General features: G+C 58.6%; 1 protein-coding gene across 4 annotated transcripts in view; it reads right to left on the reverse strand.

Moving 5' to 3' along the window:
* EBF3 (EBF transcription factor 3) overlaps positions 1-19,946 on the reverse strand; it is a 109,116-nt gene that overhangs the window by 8,911 nt on the left and 80,259 nt on the right. For all 4 annotated transcript variants that reach the window (XM_090278785.1, XM_090278784.1, XM_090278783.1 and 1 more), the window contains exons 9-11: positions 18,781-18,911; positions 18,168-18,294; positions 1,339-1,427 (exon numbers count right to left, since the gene is read on the reverse strand). In XM_090278785.1, the coding sequence (XP_090134911.1) occupies positions 1,339-1,427; positions 18,168-18,294; positions 18,781-18,911 (347 nt within the window). The remainder of the gene's footprint in view (positions 1-1,338; positions 1,428-18,167; positions 18,295-18,780; positions 18,912-19,946) is intronic.

The raw sequence follows: 19,946 nt of genomic DNA on the forward strand, positions 1-19,946 counted from the left end.
GCTCCGGCCACGCTGGGCAGGGTCCTGTCCCCACTCACCCACTGAGCCCAGGTGTGGACCGGTGGCTTGCAGGAGGCTGCTTGCTCACCGGCGAGGGCCCCAGTGTGTACATGGTCACCGGTGGTACCAGCACCAGCTGATGGAGCTGAGGGGGACTGTGCACCGAGGGAGGAGACGGGGCATAACCCCCCCACACACACACAGCAGAGGGCACCACAGGGTACCTTTCTGAGTTCCTGAGCATCCAATTCAGGGTTTCCATGGGCCTGCCAAGGGTATGGGGCCTGTCTGTGGGGTGGCCAAGCCCAGCCGCTAACCCCGCACAGAGCCATGCTGCGGGAAGCCTGCGGGAGGGCCCTCGGCCATGCCGGGCAGGCCTCGGTTCTGGCTGGGAGACTTGGGCTCGGGTTTGGGGGAGCTCGCCCTCAGGAACAAAACCCCTCGGTGAACTGCTCTGCATTCGCAAACACCCCTCCCTGCTGGCTGTGATCCTCACAGCGACTGTCTGCCGCACGTTCACAAATTAAAAAGGAGCCTAATGATATTGCCAATGCTCACGCTGAGCATTAAAAAGGTAATGTCTACAAGGGTTTATTGTGTTCATAAAACTCAGAGGTGGTCAAGACTTGGGTGCGCACAGGGCTGGGTGTAAAATAGTCATCACGTTATGGCTTCATTTTTCATTCTGCGTTTTCCACTCTGCCTTGAAGAGCAGAGATGGCTTCTAACGCGAGAAAGAGACAAAATTATACCAAAGGAGAGGGAAAATTATAAGCCTGACTTATCTTTAATGTTACACATCAAAATGAAATTCCTGTGATAGGAGGCCCGTGCATCAACAACACAGGGCTTTTGTCTTGGCTGAATTTAAATGAAAAGCCCCCTAGATATTAATATGTGGACTTCATTTGTTAGCCTGCTAAGTCAGGGACTTATAACAAAAGCTTTGTAAACAAAAGATTAAACTGAATCGAGCTTTAGAAAATGAAAGGAAAACAGCAGTCAGGTAATCACAGATCAGACTGGGGCCGCCGAGATGGAGATCAGCGCCGGGCAGTGGGGCGGAAAATGTTTAATTGAACTGTTTCATTACGCGGAAGTTTACGTCCCCTTCCCAGAATCCAAAATATTTGTGTCAGAGAAGCCCTTCTCCTCCTTTAAAACCACGGTCCTGCAGAGATGAAGCGTCAAACCGGGGACCACTCAGCCCCCTGCCCACACCCTCTGCCCACCTGGCCGTGGCCACAGGGGCTGGGGTGTCCGGAAGCCCCGTCCCAGAGCACCTGCTGCCCCCAAACCCAAGCCAGCCTGGTGGTGGCCCGACGCCCTTCTACTCACCTTGGGTAACCTTTCGGGGTCGCCCGGATGCCTCGGGATCACCTTCTGCAACCTCTGAAAACCGTAATCTATGGTCGGCTCGTTGAGGGCTGTAACAGGACACAGAGACGGAGGTCAGGTTAGTCACTTTGATGCCCCCCGACACTCGCTTACTGCACGCTTACGCATGAATGTGCGCCCCCCCTTCCAGATGCTCCGGGAGGCAGGCACCCTGCACGCTCCCTCTGTCTTAAGGAACGGATCTCCCCCTTTCTTTCGCACATAAAAGCCACGATTACTTCTAATCTATAATTAGACTGGAAGAAAGTCAAAGGGCGGCTCCATATATTGTGAAAATGGCCAGACCGTCAGGAAGTTGCAGGTCTCGGGGCCGTAGACGGCCATCACGGCGTCATGATCACTGTCTGCACCGCGCGGTGCCTTCCACACTGGCCAGGGATTTATGGGAAACTGGCAATTATGACATATGTCCGGCTATTGCTGGCTTCAGATTTATCCCTGTGGTCCTTTTCTGTCAGGCATAGTGCCGGAGCACACCGGGCAGGAGGGGCACTTACTCTTGCGGGGCTTTAATAATCTGTGAATGGCTGACTACCAACTGATGTAGAGCGCTATCATTCCACCAGCCTCACGGAATTGCCGGCCACAAATAGTAATTAATCTTTTTATCCCTCAAATTGTAATTTTGACTATGAACTGTGCGCGGCCATAAATCAGCAGCACGCACGCCGTGTACAGTGCATGAATCACGGCCGGGACTCCGTCCGACGGCGCACTCTGTGTTTAACAAGCTTTAGAGGGAGCCATTGGGCTTCATTATGGCTCTGCCCGACTCCAACAAAAACTGAGCCCGGAGGCCCGGGGATGGAGTGAAGATGGAAATACTTATTAGAGCGCATTACTCCTCGATGGAGGGAGTTTTCCGTGGAGCCACGCCACGGTGCACGGCGCGACATAAATCAGGGCGTTTTCTGAGCCTCCTAAGGCCTGCTGCCATCTTTGCAGCACACGGCCCGCGACGTGGGCCCCCGCTCGTTAGTCAGCACGTACTGTGATGATTAACGCCGCCCTGCTCAGCAGGCCTGCCCGCGGCACACGGGCTCCGGCTGGAGGAAGCAGGCGAGCGGCCCCCTTTGAACAGGCTTCCCGAAATCATCGGTCCCCATTCGCCTGGAGTGCGTGGGCGGCCGGCCTCGCCACCCGCAGCGGGTCTCGTAAGCGACGCCGGAAGACGCCGCGCACACTCAATCACGGGCCCAAAAGTTGAGGACCACGATGTGATTTGACATTCCATCATCCGTCCCGGAGACAAAGGTCCGCACAGGAATGTGAAGTAAGACATTTTCTTGTTAATAAAGCATTGATCCGACGTATTGATTTTACATGACAGTGTGTCTGCCGCGATTCCGCCCTCTCTCCTCTTTGCAAACAGTGAAGCTCCTCCACAGGCCTCGGCATCTGTGACACGGCAAAATTCCTAACTCTCTGTGATGTAAATTCTCTATGTGTAAAACCACTTCATAATCAAACCATTAATCATCAGAAGCTGTCAGCGCTGACTTGGGGGCCAATTTGTCATGTCTCAGCCGCGGCCGGGACCAGGGTGTCAGGCTGGAGTGCAGCGCGGGCCACGGGGGCCGACGGGCCTCACCCGGCACCTGGGTGCGGGAAGGATGAGATCAGGCGCTACATTTCTGGACCCGGGAACAAAAACGGCGGCCCACTGTGCGTTGCCAGCGCGCCCGGGCTTCTGCTCTCTCCCAGCTAATCACCGTGACGGTCTGACTTAATGAATCGGCCCGATGAAAGGTGATCGGAATAGATAGATGGGCGGCCGTATTGATTTCATGCAAATGCCCCTGACAGGTGATAGACGCGTTAATGCAAGCTCTCAGAAGCTTTATGACTTGTAATAACCACACGCTCTCGTTCTGGGAGAGACATTTTCCAGGGTTTCAGTTCAGCGGATACTCTCCTCCTACAACCAAAAAATATCTGAAAGCAGTGTCACTAGGAGGGCACCTTTCACCTCCGGCTTCAGCCCAAGGAACGTTCACATCCTGAACACCCCTCCCAGAGCCAGCGAGGCCCCGGCGGGCTGCTCCGAAGGTGACGTCACATAGCCCTGGGGCCCCCGCTATGCTGGGAGGGGGCGGGGAGGCTGCTGTAGTCGCTGGAAATTCCCCTGGGGGCTCGACTCCCGGAAGCCCAGTGAATCTACACGGAAGAATTAGGAACAACTGCCCTTGTCTTGGAACTAAGACGTGACCCCTGTTCCCGGCTCTGGGGGGGGTTTCAACCACAGAGGGTGGGGAGACCCGGTCAGCCTTGGTGCCTCCCAGAGCAGCAGCCCTGGGCCGAGCCCGCTGACCGCCCCCGAGGGCCGCAGCTCACAGGAGCCACCGCCCCGCACCGGCCGGGACAGGGCGTCACCAAGCCTGTGCCTGCGGATCCCACGGCGGGAGGAGAAAAGCCTCAGACCCCGCGCGTCTCATCAATCCTCGGCGTGTCGAGTTTACAAGGCGAGGCCCGGCCGGGCAGGGCGAGGCTCCGGCACGTCCAGTCGCCGAGCCCCGAGCCAGGCCAATCAATACCACTTTCCTGTTTTAGAACTGGGTAATTATGAGGGGGAGAGATTGCCTGACCTTTCACCTGCACTGCATTACTTTGCTGATATTAAGATAAATTGCCTGATTTTGGGTAAACATATGCTACAATTCAGACTGTCAGCACTGGTTTGCTCAGGGATAATTTGTATTGATCTCCCCGCTTCTTCCCAATTCTGCTTACTGACCTCGTGGATAATTGGAGAAGGGGCCTCGTGTGGGCTCGGGGCGGGGGGGCGAGGAGGAGATATGAAGAAGAATAAAGCGAATTTGTTTTATGTTAATATTCGGAGGCCCTCCTCCCACTCCCACATCTGTCAGCATCAGGAGGGCCGTAAATTAATGTACTTGGTTCCTGAGCAATTTATCCCAAGGAATTATCTTGCAGCGTGCTGCGTCTCCGAACACGTGTCATGGGTTAAATTAATTTAAACTCTGCCTTAAACACAACAAAAACAAATGTTATTTTTCTGCTGAAGGAGAACAACAATAAAAAACAAGACATTTCTCAAAACGTAGGATAAGCTTCCAGCTTCCGGCATGGATTCCCACGTATCTGCCCCTCAGTGGGCAAGTCTCAACATCAGCCGCTCCACTCGCACTAATTAGTGCCCGAGATTTGTTCTGAATTCAAGTCTTGCTAAAAGGGGCCGCCGCGTATAAAAGAAATGAATCTGGGCACACAATTATATCATTTAAGATATGTCAGATGATAAGGCCGTTGTATCAAAAGTCATAAAACAAATCTCCCTTGTGAAATATCTCTTTATTAACCATGCCATAAGATATTAACATTCCTCATTTGGTGGAGGGCCTTTTATCTGTTTCAAATACATCATTCGTCCTCTTAGAGATAAACGGTATTAATACCCATTTGAGTAGGCTACCGCGGCCTAATGCATAGTAATTTTTGTTGGAGAGCTTTTATTTTAGAATAAGAAAATTACACAGCAATAAAACCTGAATGAATCAGAAGCTGGAAGAGCCGGGAATCACAGCCCATGCCAAATGGGGCAGGCACTCAGACAGCCTGCGGAAGGCCAGATAGCCGCTGTCACGTGTAGGCCAGCCCCCAGTGCGGGTCGCAGGGACAGACACAGCCCGCCGCGGCCACAGACCCGGGGACTCCGGCATGGCCCGCTTGCCCGCGGCAGGGGAAGGGTACGTATTTCAATGCACTCCAGCGTACTGGAGTTAATCGGGTTACTTTACATGCATTAAAGCACCACCAGCAGCAGCATTCTAAATATTTAAGCCATGCCCACGTACTGGGGGATTAATCATAGTGCAATTGATAAAATTTTAACGGTCTGTGATGTCAGCTCCGGTTGGGGCGGCCGGTGTAACGTGGCAGCGGACCCGGCACCGGCCCCACAGCAGCTGTGGCCGGGCGGCCTGCTGCTGAGGGAAACGCACGGCGGCCCGGAGTCCAGAACGCGGTTTCCGGTGACATTCACGGTTTCAGTTTTTGTTTTGATGGCTTAACCTTCCCTGTCAGCCAGCCCGCCCCGCAGTCTGAGCCAATCTTGCCCTCCGCAACGTGTATAATTGTTTTATTGGACCGGAGCAGCGAGTCCATGAACACAGAAACCTGATGCAATTAAGCCGGGGGACACGTCCGGAACCTCTGAGGCCATAGGACCAGTGTGTCAGACCAGAAAATGCAGGGGTGAGGCCGGCGGGGGTTCTCCTCACAGGGCAACTTCCCTGGCAGGGACACAGCCACACGCGCCGCCTCACACCCAGTTCACTCACTGGTGTTTATTAAGCAGCTACTACATGCTGGGGCTCGGTTGTGGGAGCGGTGGCCCACAGCCCAGCGTCCTGCTTCCCTGGGCTGCATGCCCAGGGTGCTGGGTCCCCCATCCCCAACCCTCGCTTGGGGGCACCTTGCCAGCAATGGGGCCTGGACTCAGGCAGGAAGGCAGGATCATGGTGACAAAGCTGACTTGGGATGGCAACCTCCAACCATCCCCGGCTGGGGGACCAGAACCCACCAGCCAGCAGGGCCACCAACCCTAAGTACTGATGATGCTGCCCTAGCGTCTTTGGAGCAGCGTCACTGAACGCACGCGGCGGGCCCGGGCAGGGAGGACACGCGTCCCCAGCACTGCCTTGCCCCCGTGCAAGCCGCGGCCCGGCCGGCAGAGAGCTACGAGAAGTTCTGAGTTTAGCACACGTTTTCCTTCTGCCTGAAAACCTGACTCCAACAATAAAAACAGGAAGACATTCATTTGCTTCATCCCAGCTGCTGGTCGCGGCTATTAAACGAGTTCCCGATTCATTTCAATAATGATCATCTTCCTGTAACTTCCCAATCATGCATTTGTCATAATGCAGTAATTTTCTAGCTACAAACAGATCCTCCTAATGAGGCCGTTTTTCACATTAGCAGCGTAACTACATCACAGAACATCTGCAGGTCCTTTTCCAAGGGACGGGGACACACAGCATTTACGGCGATGGGGACGGTTAAATAAGACACGGGGTGTGTTACGGACGGGGAGCCAGGCCCTGCCCCGGCAGCCTGCAAGCCTTCCGCGTGCCTGAATGAACACAGGTTGTAATGTGTAAAAATTAAATAAAGTAAAATTAAATTGCTCAATACAAAGACATCCCTCTAGAGGGTGTTAGTGATTTCAGTGACAAAGTGCTATTTGCTGACAAGTAGTTTACACATTAACCAGCTGAATCCGAGGGGGGAAAATGCCAATAGCAATTATATCACCTTGAGGTTATTAAATGTCCCACTGATAAGTAACTAGGTGAACTTGACCAGGTGATAAAGACTGCTGAGAGCAAGCAGTGGCGTGGGGAAGGATGTGCCTCTGCCCCGCTGCTTCCTCCAGATAGCCGCGCCTTCAAAAAGGCCAGTATAAAAAGTTGCATTACAAATGTCTGGCCACTGAAGACAAGATTGGTGTCTTGCTCCCCCCCCGACACCTCGCCCCGCTCAGAGCCCCTGACCACCCCACCGCAGACCCTGACACCCGGTCTGTAAGGGCCTGTTTTTTCCTCCCTTTTTTAGGCTGGAAAATGATGCTAAGTTCTCCACTTTATCATCAACTGTCTCCTCCAAGCGCATTTCATCTCTAAGAAATTCAGATGCTCGGGAAATTAAAATTTCAAAGATCTGCTGCAAAAAAAAATCAATGGGGAGAGATCAATGCTCATAGAAATTTCATGAACTTTGAACTGATCCAGGCATGATGATGAGAGGTGGCTGGAGTTTCAGGCGGCTGACGGCCCCTCGCGCGGATGAAACGCGGCCGGGGCGGCGGAGAGGAGGGCCGTGGTGTAGATGGGTTTCTGCTTTCATATTTTGTCCGACAACAAAATTAATTTTTAGTCTATTTCAGTAACAAGCAAAAGTGGGGGGAAAATCTGCCTTCCCGACACAACCTGTAATACCCCCTGCTGCTTAAGAGCACCTAATGCTTTGCACATTAACGCAGCCATGAAATAAAATCGGTTCCCTTTGCAGCCGATTGCAGGTGCAAATTAATATTGTAAAATGAAGATCAATACATGGACAGGGCCCGATCAATAGTGGCTAAATTATTGCAGCGTTTCCCTCCCCGTTCAAGATGAGTTGTGTTTTCCTCTCCAAGTCAATACTTTGCAGCTTTTCTCATTAATTTCTCAATAAATTTGGCAATGAATTTCAATCACAGAGCGCGGCGGGGTGAGCCCGGCACCCTGGCGGGCACGGGAACACAGGGGCCACGCCACCCGGCGCCGCGCGTCAGCAGGCGCTGCCGTGGCCGCCCCCAGGGGCAGACCGGAAGTCTTGGGGTCCCCCTTCTTCGACACCGAGCGGCTCACCCCAGGTTGCCTTCATCACCAGTGGGGGGGGCCTCACCCACCCGAGGTCAGCCTCCATTTCTCACTGTGGTTGCCCCAGAAGGGCGCTCTCGGTAACCAGGACTTCTAAGGACGGGCACACGCCTTGCCTGACTCCTAACTGGAAACCAGGGACGGCCCCCACTCCCATGGGGAGCACTTCACCATATTCACACATTTGGCCCCACCAGCCGCGTGCACAGGGACCGGCTGCCATTCTCCCACGCCTGGCAGCGAATGGCAGCGTTACGATGTGACACCCAACGCAGGGAAGGGGACAGCTCCTGCTCCTTGCTCCCAAACTCACACCCTTGCTGGCAACCGTTGGATCACAGTCCAACTATTCTGTTCACATACCTCCAAGAACGCATGAAGGCGCGGGATCGCGGCCTTTCTAAGTCCCGTCGTGTGGTGTCGACCAGGCCCTGCCTGGCCGCTGAGGGACCTAAGGCACAGGGCGCTCACATCCCTAATGGTTTCCTGTCCCCGGGGACACCCGCCCCACGGTGGCGGCCCTGAGGTAGGGATGCGCCTTGGCCACCCCCTTGCATTCCCCTGCCCCCAAGGCTGCTCTCTCCAAAGACAGGGAGCTGAGAACAAAGGAAAAGGAGAAGCGGGAGAAGTGAAGGCCAGCACCGGCAGGCGGGCCCTTCCTCTAAGACACAGTCAAGTGCCCGGTGTCGCTGACCCTCTCAGGGATACTGGGGGGAGGGGACATAAACCCAGGGGCAACGCCGGAGGAAAACCGTCAGGCCACGGATTTGCACACTCTGCTCCAACATAAAATCTCCGCCCGAAGGCGAGCTGGAAAATGAACTTGCAGAGCTCACCCCTCCCCAGGCTGGTGTCCCCGCCCCGGAAAGACCCGTCCTCCCGTGTTCCTGACGCCGACCAGGCCATCCATTTGCCTGTTCAGGGGTCTGCCCTCCTCCTCGATGGTGGGGCCATCACCCTATACCATGTCACCTGCCCTACTCAGCGCAGGGCACACAGTAGGTGCGCAAAGTAATGAGTCACGACTGGGGGCTTCCTGGAAGCACAGGGCAATGGTAGAGGTATCGCGAAGAGTTTGATCTTGAGAAGCCAACGTGAACCTAACAGTTCTCGCGTGTGTGCCCAGGGCGGGTTCACAGATGCCTCAGAGCGGCAAGGTTCCTGCCACCCGAGTGCACAGCACTGATGGCTGCATCGCAGACGGGCACCCCTGCGATGGGAGGCCACGCAGGGAGCACTGGTGGGCGCTCTGGTGCGCGCTCTGCCGTGGGGGGCCTGGAAACCGCCACGAAGGACCATTGAGTGTAAGGAACGTCCAGAAGAGGCCTCACGGAGAGACAGGAAGTAGATTCCAAGTGGCCTGGGGTGGGGGAGGGGAGGGATGGGAGTGGCGGCAAAAGGACGCAGCTCGTCCTGGGGCGTTAGATTAATGGGTGCACAGCCTTGTGAATGTACTAAAAACAAATGCACAGCCATCAACAACTGAATCTAAAAAATTAAAACAAACAAAAACTAACTACGCAAACCAGAACAGGAACAGAATCACAGGTATGGGGACCACTTGGAGGGTTATCAGCTGGGAGGGGGCAGGGAGAAATGGGGAAATGGTGCAGGGACTAAGAAAGATAATCAGTTGGTACACAATAGACAGGGGGACGTTAAGAATAACATAGGAAAGGGTGAAGCCTAAGAACTTACATGCACGACCCATGGACATGAACTTGGGGGGGGGATTGCTGGAGGGAAGGGGGTACTGGGAAGAGGGGAGCAAAGAGGAAAAAAATTGGGACAACTGTAACGACATAATCCACAAAATATACTTTTAAAAAAACACTTGGGTGTACACTTCGAACAGGCGTATTTTTTGCTACGTGAATAAAAAACATTTTAAGTGGAAGTCAACTCGCTAATCCGATCGCCTCGGTGGGCCCGCCCCCTGTACTGGGGGACTGCCTGACGTGGTCTGAATGCCGTCTGGCGTTCACGTAAAAGCCGGGGGCGCACCGGCGTGAGGAGGCAGATGCGCGTGGGACAGGGGCGGCCGAGGGAACAGGCTCCCTTGCAGCGTGTGACGTGGTTTCCCGACACCACCGCCCAGTCGGTCTCCGTGAAGGCATTTCCCCCCCAGGCTTCCCAGGCTGCGTGAAGAAGGGGACTGTCTTCAGACGGAGCCTTTAAAGAATCACTGAGAAGTACGTCGATACCGGAATCCCCAAAACACACGCCTGAGCCCAGGATTCGGGACCATGTGTCTCATGTACAACAGCCCTGTTTTCACACAGGGGCCCCGAAATCCCAAGCTGGGGGGGCATCAGAAGCCTCTGGCTGCACCCTCACTCCCATCCCACCCCGGCAGCCCTGCCGGCACCTGGCCTATTGGGCTCCCTGACTTCTCCCCACACCCACAGCTGGCGTGCCGGGGGGCAGCCTGCCCGGCCACCACACACCATCCACCCAGGGGCCCCCTGAAAACCCCACGGGGCCCCAGCTGTCCCTCTTCTGCAAGGACTTCATACCATTTATGACTTTTTGGTTCGCTTTCCTCCACCCACTTTGTCACCAAAGCCTTGAGGCAGCTGGGTTGTAAACATGGCCGTGCGGCCCAGAACGGGCTCCCGGGAGGTCGCCCCACCCCCACACCTACGAGCCCAGGGGGTCCCCCCTTCTCTGCATCGCCCCCAGCGCCCAGCTGCATACCAGGCCCAGGTGGCATCGGGGGGACACCGAACACCAGGCACAGTGGCAAACCCCCAAAGCGGGAAGACTGAGATTCACCATCACATCCTGCGACACCACGCTCATTGTAAAGACGACGGTCAGTCGTTATTTTCTGAGCGCAGATGAGCAAAGTGCCGCAGGCAGTCATGGGGTCTGGGCAGTGAGGATGCCTGGGTCCCCGCCGAGGCCCGGGCCGCCGGGGCTGTGACCACAGAGGGCGAGCGTCTGAGCTCCCCAGGGACGGGCAGCGCCTCACACATGGGCATCTCGCTTCCTGCTATAAAAACAAGTCAGTCTTTGAGGTGACCTCCGTTTTAAGTGACCACAAGCGCACAGGCCAATGCACAGTCTGGGACACACCGCAGCCAGGACGTCACGAAGCAGACACTAGGCGCCCCGGTTGTGACCGCCATGAGCTGTGCTGCTCCGGCGTGGGTGCCTGTCCCCCAGCCAGGCCTACGAGGTTCCGTGGACGGTCCCACCCATGAGGGAAACACTGAGCTGGTCAACTAAACCAGGGAGAAGTGATCGTCACGGCTAAGGCCTCTGCGGATCACCCGCGCCGGGCGCTGGGGACGGGGAGGAGAGGGGCGTGCGGACCGCCAGCTGCCCCATCCTGGGGCTGCGGCAAGACGGAGCAGGGGGTTCTGCACATGGCCCTTCTCCTGGGAGAGAAAAGGGGTGAAAAGGAGGCATCTGGCAGGGTCTCCCACATCCAGCCACCTCAGCCCCCTGACTTTCTGTCCTCACTGGTGGCCTGATGACAGGGCAGGGGCGCCCGACCGGACCCACGTGCCAGGCGTGTGGCAGACGTGGGACAGCGGCGGCATCTGAATGAGGGAAGGGGTTCCTGGCCCGCCACCCGGAGCAGCAGAGGAACCCCCTCCAGGGACAGCCCGGCCAGCGCGAGCTGCGACCTGCCAGGCTGCCGGCTCCGTGGCGGCCTCTGGACTGAAACCCAGCCCACGCCGCGGGGCGCCTCACACAGCGCGTGCGCTCAGCCCTGGGAACCGGGTCACGCCACACGCCCACCGGTGCGCTCGCCACCTGTGTTCACCAACAGCCGGCGTCACTGACACCGTTCTCAGGACGCGGGAACTGGCCTTTGCCACACCGGACGGGAAGGGCGACTTTTTAATGTACTTTTGCTCAGCCTGAGCTTCGGGATCTCGGCCTCAGCCAAAACCCAATGTGTCCGAACAGGGGTCCAAGGACCTCCCCAAAGTCAAGGTGTCAGAGGCGAACATGAGCCCCCCGACTCAGGGGCACCCCCCCGCCCCCCACTTCCAACCACCATCAGCGTCCAGCCGCGCGTCCGGCCCGGGAGGCTGGCGGGGGCGCTGAGCTCTCCTTGGGGACCGTGGCCGGCCAGAAGGGAACGCCCCGAGAGGCTTCGTTCTCATTTCTGCCCTTCGAGGCCCAGAGGAGGTGCTTCTGCCCGGGGGTCTCCGCGACATGGGGCCCTGACGTGTCCCGGGGCCCTCCTCACTGGCGAGAGTCCGGGCCTTCCATTTTTACACCTCGCTCTCCCTGCCTTACCTGCTACTTAGGTCAGCCACCGTCGCTTTGCTGGGCTTCTAAGTGGTCCCGGGACCGTCACCTGCCACCCCCGCCCCTCTGTCCCGGGACCAGCCCGAAGCTCAGAGGCCAATCCACACGCCGGCCCATCCCGAGCCTCCGTCCCCGGGGCCCCCAGGGGTGGTGGGGCAGCGAGGCGGGTCCCTGCCCACCCCGGGGCCCGGTGGCTGATGACCAGGCCCACCCCCGCCCCGCAGTGCCCCCACAGCGGCGACTGAAACCCATGACCCTTTTGTCCTCTGGGGAAGACGAATGGTTCTCTCCTCTCAGCTACGTTCCGTCAGGTTCGGTGCCGGGGAGTCAATACCTTCACCTTGACGTGGAGGTGGCGTGATTTATCCGCCGGCGACCCTCCCGGGTGAGCGCGGCCCAGAGGGCGCACCAATCGGGGCGCGGGGGGCAGACTTTGGTCACAGCCACTTGGAAAGCAACCAAAGCCCCTCTGATGACAGACAAATGTGTCTTGTTAGCAACTGCCCAAAAGCGCTTGACTTGTACTAATAACAGAAAGGCCACGCTGGTCACCGAGGGTCCAAAGACGAAGCACCCTGTCACCAGCCTGGTTGGGAAATTAGCAAATAATGTTCTTTTCCTTGATAAATGGGTGACAGCTCCCTCTCACCAATCATTTTTAACATTTTGATGCGTGCCTATGATCCCACTGGAGGAGCAGAAAAGTTTACTGGCCTCAATTTTCAGATGATGAATGGAACTCTCTAAATGTGCGATTTCTGTATGAGGTATAGTTCATTTTAAGCAATTCTAGCAAATGGGTGTCACTGATTAGGACAAATCGTCTACTTGTGCAATAGCACAAGCGGTGTGTCTCATTCTCTGGGCCTCCGCCGAGACAGGAAGCAGGGGACAGCAGTGACCCCAGAGCCCCAGCGGCTCCGCGCTGCAGGGGACACGTGGTGCATCTGCGGGGCACGCTGGCAGGTGAGCCGATGGCCATCCGGTCCAGTGCTGGGCCGCACAACGCACGGGGGGCGCCCTCCCTCCCTCTGTGGCCCCCCAGATGGCCACTCCCAGGCCTGCACACCGTCCCCGTCCACGCCCTCTGCCACCAACACAGGAACAAATGACCAGAGCAGCGGCGGGGGCTGTGCTGGGGGGAGAGGCGTGTCACCACGTTCTGAGGTATCCGGGTCACTGCCCCAGCTCCCCGATTCTGGCCAGGTCTAGAGAAGCCCTGAGGCCAACCTATCCTGCCACACAGCCAACCTCACGTAAAAGCAGTGGTGTGTCCCGTCTACCGGCCGACACCCTCCACCGCAAGCCGGGGCCAGAGGAAGCGGCGCGGCTGCAAGGGGGCCGGCTCTCAGGGCGGGGCAGACGCGGGGCGCCCCGAGTCACCGACTGAACTGGCCGGAAGCGTCCCCAAACCCTAGGACCCGTGATTGAAATGTTCGTTCCTCCACCGTGTCCACGCGGGCGGTGAGACATCTCTGATGGAGGTGGTTTCGGGGAAGGCACAGCAATCTGTTCGCAGGGCGCCGGCCGGGGTCGGGGGCACTGTTGACCCTACAGGGCGCCGCCGCGCTGCAGACAGAAGCACTTCCCGGCGCACACACGACCTGTGAACCACTCAGAGGCACGAGTCCCTGTCCCGGCTGCACTGCAGCGAGGTTAAAGGTGGGAGGGGCTGGTGCAGGCCACGGGCTGGGAACCGTCACCCGCGGCTACCAGGACCCCCCCGAGGACAGGCTGTTCCCCCCCCCCCCCCCGACACATCGCCCATTGAAGGCCCAACCTGACTTTTTTATAAAAAAGCAGAAAACGTAAATACTGGATCAGAAAGAACACAAACTGTTAGCAATTACCGGTTGAGTAATGATTTCATACGCTTGAAATTGAATGTACGTCTTTGTGCAGAAAATAATCATTTTTATGTCCCTGTCCAGGGAACAAATGGCAGGCCCGAGACAGGGCCACGCAGCCAGCAGGTGACGCGTCCTTGGCCGCCCCGCAGCATTTGCCACGGCCACCACCGCCTTCCTTGGCGACCGGCTCTGGCCTGTGGGGGCCGCGGCTCAACCCCCACTCATGTGGGGTCCCTCCTGCAACTGAACAAAAGAAATCTCTAAAATAAGGGTGGGTCCACCGACCATTTGAGTACAAGAGGTCATACAGAGAAACCCCCACGAGTAAGCCCGGTGTGCTGGGGACCCACGCTCACACTGGCGCTGCCACCGAGCTCCACGTCCTTGGCGCGCAGGGCCCCGTCCTGCCGGACGGACTGCCAAGTCGCACACACACGTGGGCAAGAACACCGCCCACCCGGAAGCGTGTCCACAAACGTGGTTCTCGCTCCCGCAGGATATCAATTAGGAGCAGACAAATTCCAACTTGTCTCAGCCAAAGAACGCTGCAGGCCTCTATATAATTTTTTCCTTTTATTGCTCTTAACAACTGGATGGGTCTCTCTCGGTGAACTTGTGAACACAAAGCGCTTCCGTCGGCGCGCTGGCCACACGTTTCTCAGGTACGCCATTTCGGGAGCGTGTTAATTATTATTAAACAAGCAAATGATACACTATTAGACAAATATTAAAACAAGTGTTGCACTCAGGTATTAATTTGCACTGTTCGCTTTTAAATGCAGTAAATATCTCATTAATTTAATTTTAGGTGCCCGGCGTTTATATTGCATTTTACAGTCTGGAAGGCAATTTACTATTAACTAGCAATTACATACAGAGTGACTGTTAATTCTGCTCCTAAGTGCCAGCCGCCTGAAAACGGTTCTCACTCCCGCGTGTCTGACCTTCCTACAGCAGGGGTGAGGCATTCTGGGAATACAGAGGCCCAGGATGGAGGCGCCGGACACGGCATTTGCGACTCGTTCTTTTAATTCGCCGCGCTAATCAACTGAGCTGCCACCGCTCCCCCAGGTCAATGCGTCTTTACAGCAGTTGAAAGCAGCAGGAAAGGGACCCGGATGGAGGGGCTGGGCCCGCCTCCCCTCCCCAGGGCGGGGGTCGCAGGGCGCACCCACACGCTCTGGAGGTGCACTAACCGTCCAGGGCCTGAAAACGCTGGTGTTTCTCCAATCCCTGTAAATAGATCGTTTAGACCTTTTGCCAGTGCCTGGGGGTGGGGGGGTGGGGGGGCAGGGCCCCCCCTCTGAGCACAGGTTCATTACCCTGCGCCCCACCCCCAGGCCGGCAGCTGGCGGGAAGGTTCCGTGTGAGGGTGTCCCAGCAGCCTCCGGGCGGCGGACACTGATGGGAGCCAGATGCCCAGGGGACGCCCCCCTCAGCAGGGGCTGCGCCCCGAGTCCCGCCGCAGAAGGGCAGGCTCGGCTTTCAGGGGGCGCGCCATTCCCAGTGATTACTTCGCTGTCCCCATCCATTTCAGGGCCATGCCAATCAGACAGAAGCTTCCAGGTCAGACAGGTTATGACCCCACTTTTCCTCTGCTCTCTGCGAGTGTAGGCCCCCGTATCCCTTACACGGCGTTTGAAATGTATATTCCCGTTAATGATTGGGGTGGGGGAGGCCATAAATTAGCCTCCTGCTAGCCGAGGCCCGGCTCACTGAATGGCTTCATTGAAGGCCGGCTCGTGGGAGAACTGGCGGAGAGAATCCCGAAGCCCTGGGCAGCCGGGCCCCGTCCTCTGGGAGTGGACACACCGCACCGCTGTGCGGACGGGAGACGGGCCCCGGACCGCAGTGGCTGCTGGACTCAACGTGGGACTAAAGCTGTTCCCTTAGGGGGAGGGGTGGGACACCCCAGACACCCCAAGAGGAGACCACTGGCCAAGGTGGTGTTCCGCCCAGCTAGAAGGCAAAGGGCTGCAGAGAGAGCTGCCCTGAACGCTCCCCTCGCACTGGCCCGGGGGCAGGCCCCCCCACGTGGCCCCCACCAGCCAGTGACAGGCGGCTCCTCCCGGATCGTTTCCCAAGGGCACCTGTGTGTGCGATGCTCAGCTCAGGGTCCTGCTCTCCCCACCGGGACCGGAATCCTCCATGGTCGACAGGTAGGGCAAGGAGGACTGGACCTTCCTGCCGTCACGTTTCTTCTCAGAAAAGTCACCACCACCAGCGCCACCAGCAGCCACCCGTCTGCCCACCACAAAGCCCCCACGTGCAGAGACCTGAATGCCAAGTCTGGGTGCCGAAAAGGACCCACGGAGGCCCCGTGGGGGAACTCGGCCACGAGGGCCCGACACCGATGGGAACACGCGGTCTGGTCACGCGTGTCTGTGCAGAGCAGGTGGGTCTTGCCACACAGACACACGCCCAGGACCCATGTGTCAGGTGGCAGACACGCGACGTGGCTCCTGACGGGATAATAAATGTCCCTTCCTTTGGGGGACTTGGGACCCCAACAGAAGTCTTACCGTGGAAACCGTCGGCGGGAGGTACCACGCGCTGAGTGCCCCCCATGGGTCGGATGCGGCCCCTGAGTCCTCCCTGACCCTCACACACCCACGGCTGCCACCGAGCGGAAGTGGCTCCCGAGGGGTCAGAACGTGGGCACCAGGTCCCCCAGCCGACACCAGGCAGAGCGGGGCAGAGCTCCACAGCCTCTGCATCCTGAAGGTCAAGGGCCGGAAACCCAGAGACGCATGGCCCCGTGGCCACAGTTGACGTGGAGAGACGTGCTGAGCGTGGGTGGGTGCAGCTGCAGCACCCAGGACACCGGCCTGGGCAGCGGTGCTGAGCAAGGGCCACCGCCCAGGCGGCATCGGGACGTGGGTCCCCAAGGACACACCGGAGCGCAGCCTCCTGCTGTCGTGTGCATGCCCGCTCCACAGGGTCCCCGTCCGTGACCCCCACGCGCCTGTATAATCTCATTCGCGCCCCACTCACAAACCAGGCAAGCTGCCTTCTCTCTGTCTCTGGGTCACCCCAGGAGGCCAAGGGCACCCGAAGCCCAGGAGGGGCCAATACGTGCTCCTGCCCTGGGTTCTCGGGCAGTTCTGGGATCCTGAGAGCCCATGCTGGTCCCGTGGGAGGAAGCGGCCTCTGGCGTGTGGGGCAGTACCCGCCACACCCCTTGACCACATGGCGGGGTGCTGAGGGGCTACAAGAGAAGGCAACGTCCCTCATCAAGGACCCCCGGGGCCACTGGCAGCCCAGGCTGGCCCCAGGGTGACCCCGGGTCTACCGGAGAGTGGGCAGTGGAAGAGCTCGCTGGCTGCACTTCACGCCCACCCAGTCCTTCCTAAACACGGGGCAGGGATGAGCCTCCGCTCCCTCTCCGCACCCCAAAGGGGAAGGGACCTCAGGACAGCCTTACATCCCAGCACGGGACAGGCCTGCGCCTGGGCGTCCTGCAGCTGGTGACAGAGAACCACCGAAGCCCCACGCGCAGGCTCGCGGCCCACAGACAGCGAGGCCATGACTCCTCAAGGATGAGGCTCGTCCGCCCCAGCCCTTCAGGTCTCAGCGGGTGCTGTCTGCTGTCACGCTCGCGCCCCAGGTGTTAGTGTTTGCTCCTGCTCGGGCGGAAACCAAAGGCCCAGCATGCCTTGCGTCTCTTTATGGCATTTCTCAACAGCAGCTCGAACGCATCCGATCGCCAAGCAGACTTGCAAAGACATCGCCTGAGACAGCGTCCAGATAACAAACGCGTGACTTCAGAGGCGGCCCTTTCTGAGGACATAGGTTTGTCCAAGACCCTCGCGCAAGCAGCAGCAAGGTGCAGTGTGTGCGCCCCCCGGCTGGGAGCAGAGACCCGGCTTACGTTGGAGGCCCCTCATTTACAGGGTGCATGACCTTGGGCATGTGACGTCACCTCTGAATCTCAGCTTGCGCCGATGAGCAACGGTGACATCCCAGGGGCAGCCGCACAGAGGGACGAGATGGGCGCGGAGGGCCCCTTAGCCCCTGCTGGGCACTTGGGCAGCCCACCACCCGAGGGAAGCCGGGACGACGTGTTACTGATAACCCCACCGCCTCACCTGCCGGTGACAAAGTGGAGGGCCACATGGGCGGGGCCCAACACCACATGGCCAGTGGGGGCCGCACCCGTCTGTGGCGGCGTCCTGCCAGCCTTGCCCGGCCCCGCCGCGGAGCCCGTCTGCACAGCCCTCGGGGGACACCAACCCTTTTGCCCCGACAGTTGGAAGTGCGAACTCACCAGTGTAGACAAAGCGCCCAGGAGCACCTTTGCAGAACTGCTTGGACTTGTATGACAGGGTGACCTCCACGACTCCAGGGATGTGCCTCGGCGGGGTCTGCACGCGGATGGCGTGCGGCGTTATCAGCTACGAGAACCACACAGGGAGCGGGCTTTCAGCAGCGCCGGCCCTGGGAGCCGGACACTCGCCAGTTGGACGTAATTACCAAAATGAGCAACACGGGGCCCTCGGCTTGGAGCCCCCCTCCTAGCTGTCACCCCGAGATGCGGGACCCAGTGCTCTTTAAGGAAAATATCTGCAAACGATCCCGGGTTTTAGTTTGCAGGAAAGGCCACAGGGCATCATTCACATGAAAATTGCCACCATATGTCCCCTTAAACCTGCTCCTGGTAATGCGAGCACTAATTGTCCCAGGGCACGGAGGGACCTCCTACCGCAGGCTGCAGACCCCGGGGTCGGGGGTGGGGCGGGGGCGCTCTGCACCCACCCACCGGAGAGCGTCCATTACAGGGGGGCTCTGGATGAGGGCGCCTTCTGTCCACACGCGCCAGTGACGGCCGCCAAGCCGCCCATGGAAAGGCGCCGGAGCCGCGCGCGGGGCCGCGGGCTCACCTCGCTCCACACCAGCATCGTCCCGAACACCACTTGGAGGCCGTCGAAGAAGTTGTCTCCGATGATGATGACGGTTGCTCCCCCCGTGGTCCAGCCTTCGCTGGGGCTGATGGCCTTGATGCACGGAGTGGCTGCTCACACAAGACAGAGAATATGCGGACCTCAGCGCCCGGGCAGCCACGCTGGCCACGCTGCTCCCCGCGAGTCCCCGGCGCCACAGCGGGGGGCGGGGCAGGGGCCGTGCCCCCGGGCGCCACGCCAAGGGCGACCGTAGATCAGCATGTTGATGTGTTTAAAGCAAACTATTAAATGTTTTATAAAGCAAAGGCCAAGCCACGGAACACTAGTGAGCCAGAAGGAAACAACGGCCTGATGTAGCAAATTACGTGTCAGGGCGAGGCCAACTATCACAAATGATTGAGTGTCGCGTGCGTGCGGCGCGCGGATTCATCTGCTCTGCTGTCCGGGTCTGAGCAGAGTCGGTCAAAAGGCTGTCGAGGGGCCGGAGCAGCAAGTGCCCGGCACCCCCTTTCCTCGGGAGCAGCTAATCGGGTTGGGCTTTTCCATCCGCGAACTTTGCCTTTTGGTTCAAAACTTCGTTTTCCTCTGTCACTCCACAATGACTACTTTTCACTTTTCATCAGGAAAAAAACCGAAAGCGTGGCATTAATACTTCTGTCAAAGGCACACAGTTTACATCCCACATTGTTTGCAGACAGGCACCCGAGCTGCTGGCCTGACCCCTCTTTGTCTGCCCAGCCCTCGCATTTGCATGAGTTATAGCAACGGTGCTGCCCACCCGGCCTGCGCGCACGCGGCCCCGCTGGGGGAGGGGCGGGCGTCCGCGGGGGGCGGGCCGGGGGAGGGGCCGGGAGGCAGGCGGGAGGCCCGCGCCCTGTGCCCCAGCCTCGCGGAGGGGGGCTTTGTTCCGGCCTGGGAGCGGCCCCTCTGCCCGGTACCGGCAGACCCTGTGTACCCCCTTTGACAGCCTTTTTGCAGGGGGGCCCCGGGCACAGGAGAGGCTCCCTGGACGGGTGCTGCTGGCCGTCACTGCCCAGGCAGGCGCCGTCCCCTGCGGGGCCGTCTCGGCCCGGCCAGGCGCGGGAGCAGGGGTGCAGGCCTATGGGACGGAGCCGGGCGGCCCTGAGCCGGGCCAGGTCTCCTGC

This window comes from Furipterus horrens, unplaced genomic scaffold (assembly GCF_987537825.1).
Source record: "Furipterus horrens unplaced genomic scaffold, mFurHor1.1.pri manual_scaffold_5, whole genome shotgun sequence".
NCBI classification, from domain to species: Eukaryota; Metazoa; Chordata; class Mammalia; order Chiroptera; family Furipteridae; genus Furipterus; species Furipterus horrens.